At 34.2% G+C, this 18,350-nt stretch overlaps 1 protein-coding gene across 3 annotated transcripts in view; it reads left to right on the top strand.

The window, feature by feature from the left end:
- Positions 1-18,350, top strand: part of ORC5 (origin recognition complex subunit 5) — a 74,813-nt gene that overhangs the window by 28,437 nt on the left and 28,026 nt on the right. For 2 of the 3 annotated variants that reach the window (XM_032643764.1, XM_032643766.1), the window contains 4 exons: positions 322-374; positions 2,651-2,763; positions 4,493-4,540; positions 10,836-10,946. In XM_032643764.1, the coding sequence (XP_032499655.1) occupies positions 322-374; positions 2,651-2,763; positions 4,493-4,540; positions 10,836-10,946 (325 nt within the window). The remainder of the gene's footprint in view (positions 1-321; positions 375-2,650; positions 2,764-4,492; positions 4,541-10,835; positions 10,947-18,350) is intronic. The other variant, XM_032643765.1, reaches the window with a different exon arrangement.

Genomic DNA, 18,350 nt, shown 5'->3' with positions numbered 1-18,350 from the left:
GGAATATTGGGAGTTTTATTGTATGGTAGGTGATGTTATTTATTTGTTGGTGCTTTTTGATAGCTTTATAATTATCAGAGGAAGAGAGATTTTAAAAAATTCAACATTTGGGCATTGATATATAAGTTTATATTGTTCTAATATACACTAAATGATTTTGTAGAGGTACCAACATGTATATGTTATTTGTCTTATTTATGAAGAAATTAAATGTATTTTGTTAAATAAAAAAGTTTTAGTTTTTCTACGGCTTTGTTTTAAGTACAGTACATTGATTTTATATGTTTTCAATCCATCATTCCTCTTTCATTTTTTTTTCAGTTCCCAGTGGGAAAAGCTACAGAAAGATGACACAGATCCAGGACAACTGAAAGGTATCAAAGGAAGTGTTGAGACAATTACCAGAGACACTTCTTTAATTGGTTACTAATAATCAGGATATTAAGTTAACACTAAAGATAACATCAGTCAGTAGTGTTATAAAAGATAATTTGCAAGCTACCATGATTTTTTTTTTTCCTGCACCACGCAGCTTGCAGGATCTTAGTTCCCCGACCAGGGATTGAACCTGGGCCCCAGTAGTGAAAGCATCAAGTTCTAACCACTGGACCACCAGGGAATTCCCTACCATGATATTTTAATTAATGATTTTCTTTTAAGCAACACACCAATGTAATAGGAAGAAATGAAGTTTGAATACCAGTTTCTACATGTTGGGTTATATCATGTGAAAACCAAGCAGTTTATATTTCTTTAAATGCTTGTGTTAAAACAATCAATTGTATACCTAATGTTATCTCAGTATATATGTATTTCATGAGTTATGTAATAAAATTCAATTTTATGTTAATGTAGTTTGGGGGATGCATTTCATTTGGTTATATTTTGGAAGTTTTGTGCTTTTGTTTTCTTTAAAGAAACTTACTTTGGGTTTATCCCAACAGAACTACAGTTGACCCTTGAACAACACAGATTTGAATTGCATGGGTCCACTTATACACGGATTTTTTTTCAATAAATGTATTGGAAAATGTTTTGGAGATACACAACAATTTGAAAAAACTGGCAGACGAACTGCATAGCCTAGAAATATCAGAAAAATTAAGAAAAAGTTAGGTATGCCATGAATGCATAATATATATGTAGGTATACGTATAACATACAAAATATGTGTTAATTGACTGTTATCAGTAGGCTTCCAGTCAACAGTAGGCTATTACTAGTTACGTTTTTTGGGAGTCAAAAGTTATATGCAGATTTTCTACTGTGGAGGAGAGGGGTGTCTGTGCCCCTAACATTCCCCCACCCCGTATGGGTCAACTTTACTTTTACTTTAAAAAAAAGTAAAGCAACTATCTAAAATACTCTTATATAAAAGTTGGGTCACTAGCCAGTTAGTTGGGTCAGTGGGGGAAGTGGTATGAAATGAAGTGGTATTGAGATTCCATTTCGGTTTTTATTTTTATTTATTTATTTTTAAAGATTTATTGATTGTTTATTTTATTTATTTTTGGCAGTGCCAGGAATTAGTTGTGGAATGCGGGATCTTCATTGAGGCATGTGGGATCTTTCAGCGTGCGGGCTCCTCTCTAGTTGTGGCACTTGGGTTTTCTCTCTCTAGTTGTGGCGCTTGGGTTCCAGAGTGCATGGGCTCTGTAGTTTGTGGCACACTCTCTAGTTGAGGCGCGCAAGCTCAGTAGTTGTGGTGCGCAGGCTAGTTGCCCTGCGGTATGTGGGATCTTAGTTCCCTGACCAGGGATCGAACCTGTTTCCCCTGCATTGTAAGGTGGATTCTTCACCACTGGACCACTAGGGAAGTCCCTGTTTTGGTTTTTAAATGCTTGAAGTACCATACAAGTGATTTTCAGTTGTGTGTTGTAATGGAAAGAAATAGATACTAGAGTTTAAAAAAAATCTGCAGTAATTTGCTCTGCTGCCTGTGTGGCCTTGAGCCCAACTCAGTGTCTTTATCTAAAATGGAAAGAATATCTACTTTTAAGTTACTGCAGAGATTCAGAGATGCTTAAGGAAAGCACCTAGCACATTGTGTAATCATTATGTAAGCACCTTACACATACTAGATATTTCAGTAAATATCAGATTCCTTTTTCCCTTCCCATAAAAATCATTGCTGCTTGACTGACTCTGTTGTTTTATTTATCCATTCATTCAGTTATTTGTACAAGGTACTGTAGGGATACAAAAAAACATTAGACTTGGCTCCTTCAGTGAACACTGTAGCTTAGTAAGAAATATCACTTATGTTTAATTAATTCTTTATATAAGGTATAAATTTATATGGATCGTAAGTAAGATACACGAAGTAGGAATTCACAGTAGAGACAAATTTTCTCTTTTGGTGTGGTAGGGGAGCATCAGGGAAGGTTTAATGGAGAGTGTGGCTTTGAAGGGCAGGACTTTAGAAGAGGCGGAGCCAAACAAAAATAACAGAATGAGCAGAGCATATCATTAACGATAATGTTTTCCCCACCACCGTCATTATCATGGCACTTTAAGCTCAGGGCACTTTAAAATCTTTTGACTAGAGGGTACCATATGGAAGTCAAAAGATAAGTGAAAAAAGGTAAGAGATACTTAAAATCTAATGGTAGCCCGTTAAATACCTTCATAAAAGTATTTTGTTGTCTAGGTCTCTCGGCATATACTCACGTGGAACTTCCATATTACTCTAAGTTTATTCTCATTGCTGCATACCTCGCTTCTTATAATCCAGCAAGAACTGACAAAAGGTTTTTTCTTAAGGTAATCATTATTTCTTTTTCACTTTATTTTTGCAGATCTAGGGAATATTTTGAAATTCCTCAACACCTGTAAATTTGTAAGGGATAGAGATTAGAATAAGAGATTGCTGAATATGTATTTAGGACTCATTCTTTAAAGATTTTGTTTGTTTATTTTCCTTTAATCATTTATTCTTTATTTCTCACTTTACCTTTGCCAGTCAACAGTGTTATTTGAGAACTTTCTTTAGGATATTGGGGGTAAGTGAGTGCCACTTTTGGGGTGGGGACAGTCTTGGAGCAGACAGGCTAAAAAAGAGGGGTGGTATTAGTGTCTAGTAAGCATGATATGATAAACAACTTGCAGGGAAGTGTTGAGGAAAGAAGGCTTCATGGAGGGGGTAGCATTGCTTGCTGAATTTTGAAAGACAAGTTAGTCTGAAAATGACAGCAAAAAACAATATTCCTGAAATGAATGTTGATAAGAAAATTTAGAGGCCCTCAGAACTTCATCCATCAATGGAGCATTCCTCACACTTAAACTTCCCAAAAGGGTTTCTTTAGGATGCGTGAGCCATTACCTCAATCACCTTCCACCTAAGCAAAGACCAACTCTCCTCCAGAGTGAACTCGGGTGCTCTGTGTGGTGTTCTCCCTATAACACTCACTCTCTTACCAAGGCATTATGTCAAGTGGGTGAAAATTATCCTTGCAACCAGATATATTTTGCTACACATCCTGAGCAAGTCCAATTACAAGCTGATTAATAAAAAAAATTCAAACTTAACTTTTCTGTTTCCAGAACTTAGCTGTTTTTCCTAACTCCCCAAGCTTTTGTTTACATTGGTTTCTCCATCTAGAATTCCTTCCTCTCCAATCTCTACATGCTTAAATTCCACCTGTTCTTTTTTTTTCCCCCTTTAATCATTTATTTTTGACTTCTCACTTTAAGATCACAGCCTGAATGGGTGAAGTAGGTAGTTTCACAGAAGAAGAGTTCAGATATACCTTACTTAGGTAATAATTCTACATTTAAAAAAATTTAACTAAGGTTTTGTTAAAAATATGAGAGATGGGAATGATTTTAAGGGTAGTAACTCCTTTATTGTTCTGAAGCTCCTACTATAGTATCATGTACTCCATACATCATTATCCAGAACATTCAGGAGGCTCTCTGCATGTATATTAGTTGGAGAAATCTCATTTTAGAATTTTCTTCTTGAAAGCAAATAATATGCTGTTTGATTTATTATTAAATATAATACATTTTTGTCTGTTTATTTTTTGCCTATCTCTACCACTAGTCTTTGGTTTCAAGAGGGCAAGGACTGCATCTATATTTTTTCCCTACTATTGAATCCCAAGTGCTTAACTAAATGCTCTCAATTTTATGTGAATTGACAGCCTGCCTTACAGAATGAATTGAAAACCCGTTTATCTTTGGAAGTTTTGTTTTTATAGAAATAAATGTGCTGTAATAAATCAATATAAGTTCTTTTAGGAAATATCACTTTTATTTTGAGACCTCTTTCTTTACATGCACAAGTAATCCTGTATACGATCAAAATTGATTTAAAAAGCCTAAAATATGTTGGTATTTTAAGGTGATGTTTTAGGTGATAAATAGAATAAAATAAAAAAGCCTAAGATACATAAGTTACTCTTACGTGTGTCATGTTTTAAACAAATTATGCTTTCTGGTTTTGTGGAATACTATCTTTCATCTTAAAAATTATTTTGCTTGATTGCAGCATCATGGGAAAATCAAGAAAACCAACTTTCTAAAGAAACACGAAAAGGTATTTATGTTGTAATTTCTTTAATGGGAAAAACTTACAAATTTAGAATATTATAGGAAGTTGATAAATGCATAATTGTATGCATTTACATAGTCATTTGGATGTAAGAAGTTACTTGTATTGATATAGTACCATCATAATGCTGTAGTAGTGTTTTGTTATGTTGGATACAGTGATTGGGGAGGCACAATTCAGGTGAGCTGGTTCTAGAGATAAAAGGGAGTTCACAAAATTTTTCTAGTGAATTAATAGATGAAAAAGGTCACCCTGGAATTTTTAATTAAATATAGCTTAATTTCCTCCTTTCCCCTTTGAAACACCACAAAGATGGCATTGAAGAAATTAAAAAGGTTAAACTAATAAGGACTAAGCAGATGAGAGATCTATAAAATTGGAATTGACTAGTAGATAGATATGTCGGTGACTAAGCACATCAGAGAAGGCGAAAACGTAACCCCCAAAAGAAGCTGATTTGACCCAAGGAATCTGGAAAAGCTTAGGAATTAGAAACACTAAGCAACTTTGAAGGTAGGGGTGTGGGGCAAGTTGAAATTTCCAAAAGGAGCATTTAGACTGTTCAGCTCTCTTGTACATCTTAACCACTGCGGTTTCTCCTGGCAGAAGATAGAGAAGTTAGAACTGTAAACTTTGCACTATAGAAGCTGTGAGTTTTGTTTCTCACTCTCATTGTTAAAAGCAGTTTTGCTCAGTATATGCTTCTGAATTGAGGACATTGTTTTACTGTCTTCTGGCTTTATTACTGCTAAAAAAAAAACTGCTGTGAGTCTTATTCCTGTGTTATTCCTCTGTTTTCTCTGGCTGCTTTCAAGTTCTCTTCTCCTTTTACTTTAGTCTTCTTACAGTTTCTCTGTAGTGTATCTGGGATTGAATTTCTTTTTACTTGGCATTAGTTTTGCTTCCTAAATTTGAATAATGATGCCTTTATTTAATTCTGGTAAATTCTCAGTCATTAACTTTTCAAATATTGCCTCTCCTCCATTCTCTCTGACATGTTTTCCTGAGACGCTGGTTAGGCTTATGATAGACCTTTTCACTCTACCATCTGTGTTTTTTAAGTCTTTATATTCTCCATTCCCTTTCATCTCTGTGTGATGTATTCTGGGTAATTTCTTCAGTTCTCTGTTCTTATTTTCTCTTCACCTTTGTCTGATCTGCTATTTACATCAATTTTGTAATTTCAGTAATGTTATGTGTAATCTTCAGAAATTTTACTGGTTCATTTCAAGTCTATCTGATCACTTTAATATTTTTCCCTAGTCATATTTTTCTTTAACATAAAAAAACCTATTTAATATTCTGTGTCTTATATTTCAGTGTTAGAAGTCCTTGTTAGTCTAATTCCATGTTTTCTATTTTTGCTGATTTGGGCACATAATGTCCTGTTTCCTGAACATTTTATTATTTTTAATTGTTGGCTGAACTTAATCTTTGAATTTTTGAGGCCTGAGATGTGTTCCTTTGAAAGGTTTTACGCGTACTTCTCTGCAAGCACTTGTGAACACTGGTAACCTGGGATCATTTGAAATTCAGTTCTCAGCCTGGGAACTTGCAGACCACAAAGCTATTGTGAATTCTGCCCCCACATCAGTATTAGCTCTGGCTTCTAGTTAAAAGTCTCAGGGAAGCCTTTTTTTCTCCCATTCACACAGAGCTAGAGTTTGGCAGGCAGATTTCCTCACCAAATCCATTTGCTTGGCATGGAAAGACTTTTCTAGTATGCCCTTTCACTGAGACATCTCTGATTAGGCTCTCCACTATAGGCAGATCATTGATTTTGTACCCTCTTTCGTATGTATGTAGCTGCTTTGGGTCATAAAGGATGGGTAGGAGGAGAGAGTACTTCTGGCTGAGGTAGGGAGGGAAGGATGTATAGTAGGGCTTGCATTTTGAGTGGGCACTCAGGAATGGTGAGGATTAGATATGCAAAGATGGGAGGAGAAGACATTTTAGTTGAGGAAATGATTTGAGCCAAGAAACAGAGGTAAGATAGTATAGGGTATATACAAGAAATAATGAAATTGGCTGGAGTGTATGGTGAGTTTCAGAGAAAAATCAATTGAGGCCAAACTGTCAGGGAATTTCCTTACTCACCAGTTAAGGTAAGAAAGCCCATCTCTTCACCTCTGTTATCTTGGCACTTGGTGGTAATTGGTGGGTGTTTATTGCACAGATGAATAAATTGAATGAATGAAAGAAGGAAACCAAAGAATGAACATAAAGCTAAAAATTTTAGGCCTTATTCTTTAGACAGAGAAAACTAAGAATGTTGTAGAGGGAGATATATTAGTGCTGATCAGTGAGGACTGTGAAAGAGCTGGCACGTTAGACCATCCTTGTGGAATGAGTGGATTTGTACAAGTCTAGGAAGACAGTCTTGACAGAGGGAACCATATGAACAAAGACACTGTGAAGTTGTCTTTAGTCCTAGGTGAGCTCTAGTTCTTCTGATGTTATTCTTATAGATTTGACTTTTATGTTAGCCTCTTTTGTTTTTGGTTCATGTCATTTTAAAATCTGAGCTTAGTTACTAAAATCTGTGTACGCTTAGGTAGTTTCTTTGTATTTTTGTTCCCTCTCTTTTTGAAATCTTATTGAATGCTTACTCTATGCCATGCACTCTGCTAGATGCTATGGACGTAGTGGAGAACAAAATAACCATTGTCTCTGCTCTCATGAAGCTCTCAATTAGGGCATCAACCATTAAAAGCAAACCACAAGAATAATAATCATAACAGTTGTTTTAAATCTGTTATGTATCTTCAGTTGATAATTCTTTTTCTCTGTATATCCTCAGTTGACACTCATTTTTTAAGATTTTGCTTTTCAGTTCACCTAATGCATGTATGTGATACCAGATTATCTGCCACTTAGTTTATGTGAAAAAGCGCATTTTTCCTCTCCTCACTCATAGTCCCATTCCCCACAATTAAACTTCTTTTAATTGTTCCTAGTTTTAGTTTTTCTGGTATAAATATCTATAACTCTAAGTTTATTTTCCCATCTCTGTTTTTCTTGGTTTGGCTTGATACCAGTTTTCATTCCATTTTATCTCATTTATTTGGTTTCTTTTTTCGCTTATTTCTTCCATTCGTACAGACTTTCATTCTGTCTAATAAGCTATAGCGAATCTAGTGAGGTATTTCTCACACTTTGGCTTTCTCTCTAGGTGGGAAGCCAGTTTGCATTTATAGCATACAGAATCAGTTCTGTGAAGAAGATAAATGTCATATGCCCTCCATGGCACTAGAACACTTTAATTTTAAATTGGAGATGTGTTTTCTAATCACAAAATAAAAAGTGAAAATCAGAAAAGTGTCAGCAGCATTTCACAGTGTGATTCTCAGCCTGAATTGCCCCCCACTTTATTCCCAACACTTCAGGAATTTGGTAATTTTTACTAACCTCAATTCACTTCTAAGTGTTAATGAGGACAGGGACACCAGTTCCATTTAGATAGCTCAACATTTACCTTTATTTTTTTCTTTCTTCCCTCTAATACAATTTCCTTCATTATCCTTTCATACATTCATTTATTTAACTAACAATCCCAAGTGCTAGGGATGAAAAAGGTAAATAAAACGTCTCCTGTTTTCAAGGCATTTGTGTAGAAAAGAAAATACATATAAACAAGTATATCATGATGATGATAATAAAAGCTGTTGAGCAGTATAAGCCAAACATTGTTAAGCTCCACATATGATCTTACTTAATTCTCACAATGACCTAATAAATGTAGTTGCTGTCATTGTCCTTATTTTCTAGATGAGGAAACTGAATATTAAAGAGAAATTTAGTAACTTGCCCAAGAATACATAGTTAATGTGGTAGAACCAGCATCCAATTCCAGGACTTCTGAATCCAAAGCCTACCATGATGTTTAACCACTGTTCTTAAACTCATACACCTGATAATGATTAGTATCTAGGATTTTTTTTTTTTTTGCGGTACGCGGGCCTCTCACTGCTGTGGCCTCTCCCATTGCGGAGCACAGACTCCGGACGCGCAGGCTCAACGGCCATGGCTCACGGACCCAGCCGCTCCGCGGCACACGGGATCCTCCCGGACCGGGGCACGAACCCGTGTCCCCCGCACCGGCAGGCAGACTCTCAACCACTGCGCCACCAGGGAAGCCCCTATCTAGGATTTTTAAAGCTCATACAAACTAATAAGAAGAAGGCAAAAATTCAGTAGATAAATGGATAAACGATACAAAAAGGATCTGGAAATGTCTAACAAATGTAACATGATTATCACCCTCATTCACTAATGAGAGAAATGCAACTTTAAACAGCACTGAGGTATTATTTTACACTCTAAGGTTGGCAAAACTAAAAAAATGTCTGATGATTCCAAGTGTTGGTGATAATGTGGAAGAATAAGAGGCTGCGTGTTCTGCAGGTTGGTCATACCTAATAAAGTTAATATGTGAACGTACTTTACATTGATCAGGATAGGCTGGACAGTGGTGTAGTGAAAAACCAACTCCCTAACCCTCAGTGGCTTAACATAAAAGTTGTATTGCTCATATGTATATATATATATTGCTCACGACACAGTTGGATATGAGTTATGTGGGCCTTTTTTATGGTGGTATAGTGATGTCAAGTGAAACATGGTGGCCTCTTAAGTTGTCACCAAAGGTAAAGAAGACTAAAGGATCCAGTGGTTTGAAAGGCCAGGTTTGGTAGTAGCTCACATCGCTGCCACCCATATTCCGTTGGCCAGAACTCAATCGGATGGCGTCCATCTAACTGCAGGAGAGACTGAGACATGTAGTCTTCCTATGTGCCCAAGAAGAAGCAGTGTTGATGAACACATAGCATTCTCTGCCCCCTCCTTTAATCGAGCATTCCCACAGAGAAGTTTGCATTCCCACAGAGAAGTTCACACGTGTGCAAGGAGAAATGTACACAATTGGCCATCACAGTATTCTTTGTGATGAATTATGGGGATTAATTTTTTAGGGTAGACTGATTTGTCATGAAATGGAATTCTGTAGGGTAATTTAAAAATGGACTAGAGCTACATGTATCAAAATGAATAAATCTCAAAAACAATGTTGAAGGAAAAAAGCAGTTTGGTAGAGTGCTATGTCCAAAATGATATCATTTATTTGAGATATTAGATTATGCAGACAACGCTGTATATTGTTTATGGACACATATATAGCAGTAGTAGTTCAAAAATTGTCATGAAAATGATAAAAACACCAGATTCTGGATGGTGGTTCCTTCTAGGGAGGGAAGGGGAGAGTGGTATGTGGGAAGGATGCAAGGGGGCTTCAGTTTGTAATGTGATCTAATGCTTTTTTTGTACAAATTGCATAATGTTTGGATGTGATAAAATTGGGTGGTTGCATTGGTATTTATGAATCTCTTTTCTAAATGTTTGAAGTATTTAATAAGAAAAGCATATAAACTTTGAGACTTGGAAAATGATTTCTAAACTGTGTTTTAGATATAAATAGCTGAGGTAAATACTTCATTTTGTAATTCTGAGTAGGTTTTTTTTTTACTTACAGTCATTCTTTTAAAGAAATAGTTATTCCCATGCTTGTAAATAAAGCTTCTCATTTTATTTGCCCTTGCTCATATAGAGTACTTAAATTATTACATTGCTACTAAAATTATCTAATAGAATTATCTAATTATCTATAGACCCTTGAGCACTGCAGTTTTCTAATGACAAGTAATTGTACCATTGACTTTGTAGACAAGTATGAACATTTTACAATCTTAAAAATTTTTAATAAATTTTACATTGTTTCTGACTGACAGCTTATTCACATACTATGAAACACTGCATTCATTTTCTAAGCTAGTATTTACTGTAACTGATCTTTTTAGAACTATTAATGTTGAACAAATACATTTTTCAGGCAGTGGCACAAAGAGGAATGGTGAGGAGTTAGTAGTAAGTTCTAGTCTAGGGGTTAGGGCCTAGACCCTTGTTTTGGTTGTACACTGTCTTGACAAATGACTTGGCTAAGTCACTTAACATCCGGTTACAACAGCAAAATAGGGGTGATGTTCGGGCCTAGACTGGGTAACTTGTGAGTCCTTTAATATTTGTTGATGTAAATCAGAACATCTTGAAGAAAATGTTGAAAGATAAATCATGATCATATCAGGTAAACTTTTAGAGATTGCAAGTTAGATTTATTAGCCTATTTGGGGAACTATATACAATGTAAGTATGTTGTTATTGGAATTTATAGTACAGAAAGTGAGTGTTCTGCTGTAAGAAGAAAATCCATGATCTTTTTTTCTTATAGACAAGCAATCATCTCCTCGGACCAAAACCGTTTCCACTAGACAGATTATTAGCAATATTATATAGTATTGTGGATAGCAGAGTTGCTCCAACAGCAAATATCTTCTCCCAGGTAATGTTAATGATCTGTTATTATGTATCATCTTTACCTTTATGGAATTCTTCAGGTAATCTGATCAGTAGAGTTCCAGGCATTTAGATTTTTGGTCAGCATATGTTACTAATTTAACTACATAATGAACAACGTCCTTGGTAAGTAATTGAAATTGCAAATATACAATTTTCAAGGGTGTTACTGAATTGCATATATTTAAAGGTATAATTTGATGACAGAAACAACTTGTTGTTTCTGGTCTTTTTCTTTTCTCAATACAGGAATTTTTAAATGATTATAATTATCTTGCTGATTAAATAAAAAAGTGGCTTCATGATTAAATTGATGAATTATAATATAGAAATATGAAAAAATTTAGAAATGTATTTATAAGAAAATAATCCATAATATTCTTATTCCTCATATATATACTTTGCAGGTTGACAGTATGCATTTTTTTTTTTTTTTTTTTTTGCGGTACACGGGCCTCTCACTGTTGTGGCCTCTGCTGTTGCGGGGCACAGGCTCCGGATGCGCAGGCTCAGCGGCCATGGCCCACAGGCCCAGCCGCTCTGCGGCATCTTCCCAGACCGGGGCACGAACCCGTGTCCCCTGCATCGGCAGGCAGACTCTCAACCACTGTGCCACCAGGGAAGCCCGACAGTATGCATTTTTTAAAACATGATGTATTTTCCAAATTGATTAAGTTCTTAAAATTTTCACTAGATGGCAGCAGTAGCATAAAAATAGGAAATAAGACATTTATAAAGTAGCTAAGGTTCTTTTTTTAGGTGACATTTAAGAAAAACCTATTTGTTAAAAATGCAGTTACAGTAGATTTCTTAAATGGTCCAGAAAAACAGCACTTAGCACATGGTATGAATGGATAGAAGAAAAACCAAATGATGTAACTAGTATTTATTGAAAAACAGTCACCTCAGATGTTTCAGTGAGCATTTTATTTTATGTATATGTTTTTAGGTTGAAAAACATGTAAATAATAGCATTTACATTTTAATTCACTTCAAATAAATTTGGTTCCTGAATGGATATTAGACTTTGTAATCTAATGCGTGATAGTAACTTTTGATTCTTCATTTAAAGAAGTCTTTGGGGACCAAAAATAGCTATGTTCTCAGTGTGCTCGACATTAAAGTTAGATAATTTTTATATAAGTCAACTTTATAGAAAATTGTGTCTACGTTTATTACATTTTTGAAGAAGGGTAGTCTAGTGAGTTATTAGGTTATGTAAATAACTAGCTAGATGAGTAGGTGGATGGTAGCCCTAATGCTGATAGTTTTAAAAATCTAATTCAGTTTTAATCTATTACAGGGATTTTTTTTGCCGTGTGTGTGTGTGTATGCATGTGTATATACATATTCAGATGCTTTTGTCTGAAATTAATTTTTAGTCAAACTACATTTTGTTAGTAGCTTTCTACATATAACATGTGAGGTTTTTGTTTTGTTTTTGCTGTTGCAATAACTGAAATAGACATCAGGTATTATGATCTTTATTGTAAGGAATTGAGCCTCAGAGAGATTGATTTTCCCACTATGACAAAATGAGTAAATCTTTGAGAATTAAAGCCTAGGGAAGTGAAGGAGACAGTGCTTCTAAACAGAGCAGAAAGGTGTTTGTATCACATGTGATTAATATTTCTTGGGTGCCCAAAAATTATGTTTGTGGGAGACACAAAGAAGGATAATAAATGTGCATTTCTTTCTTCCAGAGAGCTTATAATTTATTCTGGGAGGGGGATAAAAAAACATGTACATAGAAGTAATATTGTAAGGCTGTAAGTGAATGCTAGATAGTGCTGCTGAGAAGTTTAGAGTAGAAAGATCACTTTTGGATTGGACAAGAGGAGAGAACTTGAAGGTATCACCGGAAAGGTGAAAAATGGGGCCAGGCTATAGAGAATCAGGAGGATTTTTTTCTTTAAATGTTTCTAATTTATATACGACATGTTTGTTGTACAAAAATGAGTAAATAAAAAAGGAAAAATAATAGTAAAATTAGCTGACATCTTGTTTCCAATGGATAGAATTTATAGAGCTCTAAGAGGGAGGATAATATGACCAAAGGTGTGGGACTAGGAAAAAAAGCAAGACACAGTTGTGAAGTGTCACACCAGATTAGTTGAAAGTAACCGGGGTTATACTGTAGCAGTAGTAGCAGTCATTGTAGTTCTGATGTAGTACTAATACTGCCACCACCACACGTCACACCTTACATATGGTACCTAACATTGGTAGAGCATTTCCTAGCAGCAGGTCTAGGTTTATAGGGATGGACAATCAAAAATAATGATAGGCTGCTGATTTAGAGATCTACTAGCTACTCTGAGGCTTTGATTATAGATGAACAATGTCACCAGTCTTTGTTTTCAATAATGCCTATAATGTAATTAAACAATTTAGCCCCAAATGTATCTTAATTTTTAATGAAGCTAAATTCTTTTCAGCGTTAACAACCTCAGTCTTTTTATTCTTTATCTGTTCTAACTAGCAGTAATCAAAATAAATTTTGTGTATTTAAAACACTGCTTTAAATGAACTTACGTTTATTTGATGAGAAATCATGTAGGACTTGATCTCAGTGATTTCATTTGGGACACAGAGGTGGGGCCGGGGGGCGGTACAAAGGGATAGTTACAGTCATCCCTCCATATTCGTAGGTTCTGCATCCACAGATTCAACCAACCACAGATTGAAAATATTCAGGAAAAAAAAAAATCCAGAAAGTTCAAAAAAGCAAAACTTGAATTTGCCTCACTGGCAACTATTTACATAGAATTTACAACTATTTACATTGTAGTAGGTAGTATAGGTAATGTAGAGAAGGTTTAAGTGTATGGGAGGATGTGCATAGGTTATGTGCAAATACTATGCTGTTTTATATAAGGGACTTGAGCATCCTCAGGTTTTGGTATGGAGGCGTGGTGGGTGGTATCCTGGAACCAATCTCCAGCAGTTACTGAGGGGTGACTGTATAACTAGCCCTAGGAAGTTTACCTTTACTTTTGTTTGGTCAGTAGAGTACCAAAGAAAATCAGATAACATATACCATGTTTAAAAACAAAATGTGGCAGAAATTGCATCCAAAAGAAAGGTATTTATCCCACGTGCCTTATATTTTTTCTTCCCATTATCTCTTAGAGACGTTTTCTATTTTTCTCCTTTTATTTATCCATCAAAACTGTACTCTTGCCCATAGGAATGACAATTTGTATTTAACCTGTACACACTTAATTTTTTAAGTGCAAAACAAGAATATGACCACATTTGTATTGGAAGTACTTGATATGAACACTAGATGGCAATATTGTTGCATTCTAGCTTTAAAACGAGCAGGAAAACCTAGCTTTACTTGTTAATATTGTCTTTGATATTTAGAGAGAGCTGTTTGTTAATTTAACACATTAGTTTATTTGCAAAACAAATTTGCCTGAAGATATTTAATGTTATGTGCGCACGCTCACACTTTTACACTTTCATGAAAATGTAAATAAAATTGGTAAGGAATTGTTTTGCATGAATATCTTCCACCTGGAACCAAATTGCTTTTTATTGGTTATAATATGTCTATATAAGATGGTAAAGTATTATTTTTCTATTCATTTTGTCTAACTGCAACTGTTTTAAGGATTTGCTTTACAGTAATGTGTTATTTTATAGCTTCATTTACCAGTTACATAATTATGTATAATTTTTCACATATAGTAAATTGATTAAATGTGGTATATACATTCAAAATCCTTTTGAAGTTCCAAAAAAAAATTATAAAAAAAAAAATCCTTTTGAAGCAAAAGTTTATTTCCATCACATTCATTTAAATCTGTTTAAATCTATTCTGTCATGAAGTTATAAAAATAGTAGCTTAAGGAATCTCTAATATTATTAAAAGTCCAATTGAGAATAATAGTCAAATTCATAATAGTTGAGTAATAGTAGTGTATTGTAGTTGGCATTCTTCTCAATTTCTTTATTCTTTACTAAATTTTAGATAAAATTCTACTCATTAACTTTTTAGTCTCATAAAAAAGTAAAGGAATAATAGCACATTTAACATTTTACAATAGGTTAATGCTCAAATTTATTGAACTGAAATATAGTTTTTAAATTCTTCTTAGACCTTTAAGATAATTTCATCTTATCCAAATCCTTATACAATTTTACATTCATGATCATGGGTCATTTAAAAAAATTTATTCAAATAAAAAAATGTAGCCTTTCTATATATACCTAAACTTCATGAATGATGAATCATTAATTCTGGTGTTTTCATTCTTTCTTCTGTCAGCATGAATAGAATGTAAATAGAATACCATTTATTTATAAGTGGTAGAATATAAATAGAATACCATTTATTTATAAGCAAGAAATGGTAATTTGTGTAGGTATTACCTTCAAAAGTTAGTTATGAGATACATTTCTGAAGACCATTTATTATCTTTAAAAGATATTGAATTGCCTTTTTTCAAAAGTATATTAAAACCAGGTTATGCTTTTCATTTATCTTTTTTTGTCTTGAAGAAAAATGATAAATTGTTTGGAAACTTTTGAATTGTTTATTTCATTGTTTTGATATTTCTGTATCTTCTCTTACTCAACCTGGCCTACCCCCTCCATACTCTTGTAGTTAGGTGAAGGCAGTAGGAGAACAGTTCTTTAAGATTGTCAGATATATCATTTATTTTAAAATAGTGGGACTTCCCTGGTAGCGCAGTGGTTAAGAATCCGCCTGCCAATGCAGGGGACATGGGTTCAAGCCCCGGTCCGGGAGGATCCCACATGCCGCGGAGCAACTAAGCCCATGCACCTAGAGACCGTGCTCCGCAATGAGAAACCACCGCAATGAGAAGCCCACATACCGCAACGAAGAGTAGCCCCCACTCGCTGCAACTAGAGAAAGCCCGCGCATAGTAACGAAGACCCAACGCAGCCATAAATAAATAAAAATAAAATAAAATGAAATATTAAGCCATATTGCTGTATATTTTCCCAGAGGATAAAATTGCTGAAGAGTTTATTTCTGAAATTATTGGTACAGGTTTCTAAAGTGACTTTTAAAAGGAAAATTATCTTTAAAAAGTTAAGGACATTCAATTACACATATACTTATATCACATATTATTGATTTTATTTGATCAGTTAGCATTTTGAGAAATTACTTTTGAAGGTAATTCACTGTAATTCTACAGTTTGGGAGGTTTAAAATAAGAAGTTCTTTTTTATTAATTGTAAGAAACAGTGCACTCTGAATTAATTTCAAGAAACAAGTGAAAAATGAGAAAAGGAGCATAGTTCTTTAGTTCTGTGTACCAAATCGACAAGTTGTATTTTTCAGTAATTTTTAATTTCTGAATCGTTTCCTATTTAGTTGTGCATAATTTAATAAGAAAAAAATTTAAGTTAAAATATCCTTTTAAATTTATTTTCAAGAGTATAAATAAGCATTATGGAGCTAAGTGTAGTAATATATATATATTTTCAAAAATACACATTTCCATTTTCTTTTGAACTCACAGCATGATACTATATATTAGAATATATTTGGACTTACGTTTGTTATATCAGTTTAATTTTTTAGTCATAAATCAACTTGATCTTTTCCCACAAGTGTTGCATTAATTGTAATAGCATTTAATTAACCTTATGCTTTTTGCTCTTTTAAGTGTTGGTTTATGGTAAGGATATATTTAATTATTTTGGGTTTTTAAAATAATTTTGTTTGTTTGGCTGGTTGTGTTGGGTCTTTGTTACTGCACGCAGGCTTTCTCTAGTTGCAGCGAGCAGAGGCTACTCTTCATTGTGGTGCGCGGGCTTCTCATTGCGGTGGCTTCTCGTTGCGGAGCATGGGCCCTAGAGTGTGCGGGCTTTAGTAGTTGTGGCTCGCGGGCTCTAGAGTACAGGCTCAGTAGTTGTGGCACATGGGCTTAGCTTCTCCGCAGCATGTGGGATCTTCCCAGACCAGGGCTTGAACCTGTGTCCCCTGCATTGGCAGGTAGATTCTTAACCACTGCGCCACCAGGGAAGCCCTACTTTGGTATTTTTGAAATGAATTTATCATTAATCAGAAAGCAAAATGATTTAGTTATTTTACGTGTGGAAGTTTTTGAAGTAGACGCTTAATCTCTAGTTTACTATAGCTGTAGGAAGATGTTTTTGCTATAAATTTTAGGGCAGGTTACATTTATATATTCAACCAAAAACAGATTTGGCATTTTTCTTCAGCTATAGGTAGATGTATAGAAAGAACATTTATATAATTTTCAGTTTTTTTTTTAAGGTGAAGGGATTTTGTCTGTATTTATATAATTAAAAGTGTTTAAATGTAATTTAATTCAAGCTTCAAATTCACAGTCAGTATTGATCTTTTTTCCCATAGCTGGAATTAAAGTTTTCTTTGCTTAAAATTTCATTTAACAGATGTTTATTAAGGGCCTATTATGTTCCATGCTCTGTGTTATGTAAAGAGAATACAAAAGTCAAGAAAATGCAGTTCTTGCCCTCAAGGACCTTATGGTCAGTCTGTGGCTTCCTCTGCCCTTCATTAGTATTGTGTGCAACTTCCAGATTATACAAGAGTTAAAAAAAAAAAAAAAAATTCGTGCTAAAGGAACTAATACCTAAATACTTGAAGTGAAAACTAATACTTAAATTTGTAAAGTGAATATATAAAAATAGGATTTTTCACTTCAGTAGTCCATGATATTTGATAATATAGATATTTAAATGTCTTCTTCCAAGTAAAATAACAAACCTACTTGTTGAAATTTTCATTCTGACATTCCTTGAACTTAGTGTTATGGAGCACAATTGTTTGATGCCTATGTCATAACTAAATTTGGTTAATAATTAAATTATGACATTGGTATCAAACAATCAGTTAAAACTTGAAACTTAAGTTACGGACAATAAGTAGTGTATTATGCATAGGATATTATATAAACTAAGTGGCTTTTCTTAAAGTTACATGGCTACATTTCAGATACCTTATGATTAAAAGTTATTATGTCACTCTTTTATATGCAGTATTTCAAACTACTTTTGTAGATTTTTAACCAAAAGCACTTTAACCAAATAAACTCATTTTATAGACTTATAAAACATCTTTATCTTAAAAAATTTGTTTGTGTATTATATAAACTATAGTTGTTTGATTTATATTTTTTAAAAGGTAATTATATTTATCAAATGATAATCACGGAACTTCAGAAATCATAGTTGATGAAATACTATCCTTTGCATATATCACTTAGATAAGAATTTGAACCTTGTAAACATGAAACGTAATATCCTAAAATCTAGCTATATAAGATATTCATACGAAGTGATTTAAGTATGAGAATTAGTTTATAGATAATGAAGTTGGTGAACAAAAGGGGCAGTTTTCCTGAAAACAAATTCCCTG

This window comes from Phocoena sinus, chromosome 9 (assembly GCF_008692025.1).
Source record: "Phocoena sinus isolate mPhoSin1 chromosome 9, mPhoSin1.pri, whole genome shotgun sequence".
Lineage (NCBI taxonomy): Eukaryota > Metazoa > Chordata > Mammalia > Artiodactyla > Phocoenidae > Phocoena > Phocoena sinus.
The sequence above is the reverse complement of the archived record's forward strand: the minus strand, read 5'-3'. Positions and strand labels throughout refer to the sequence as shown.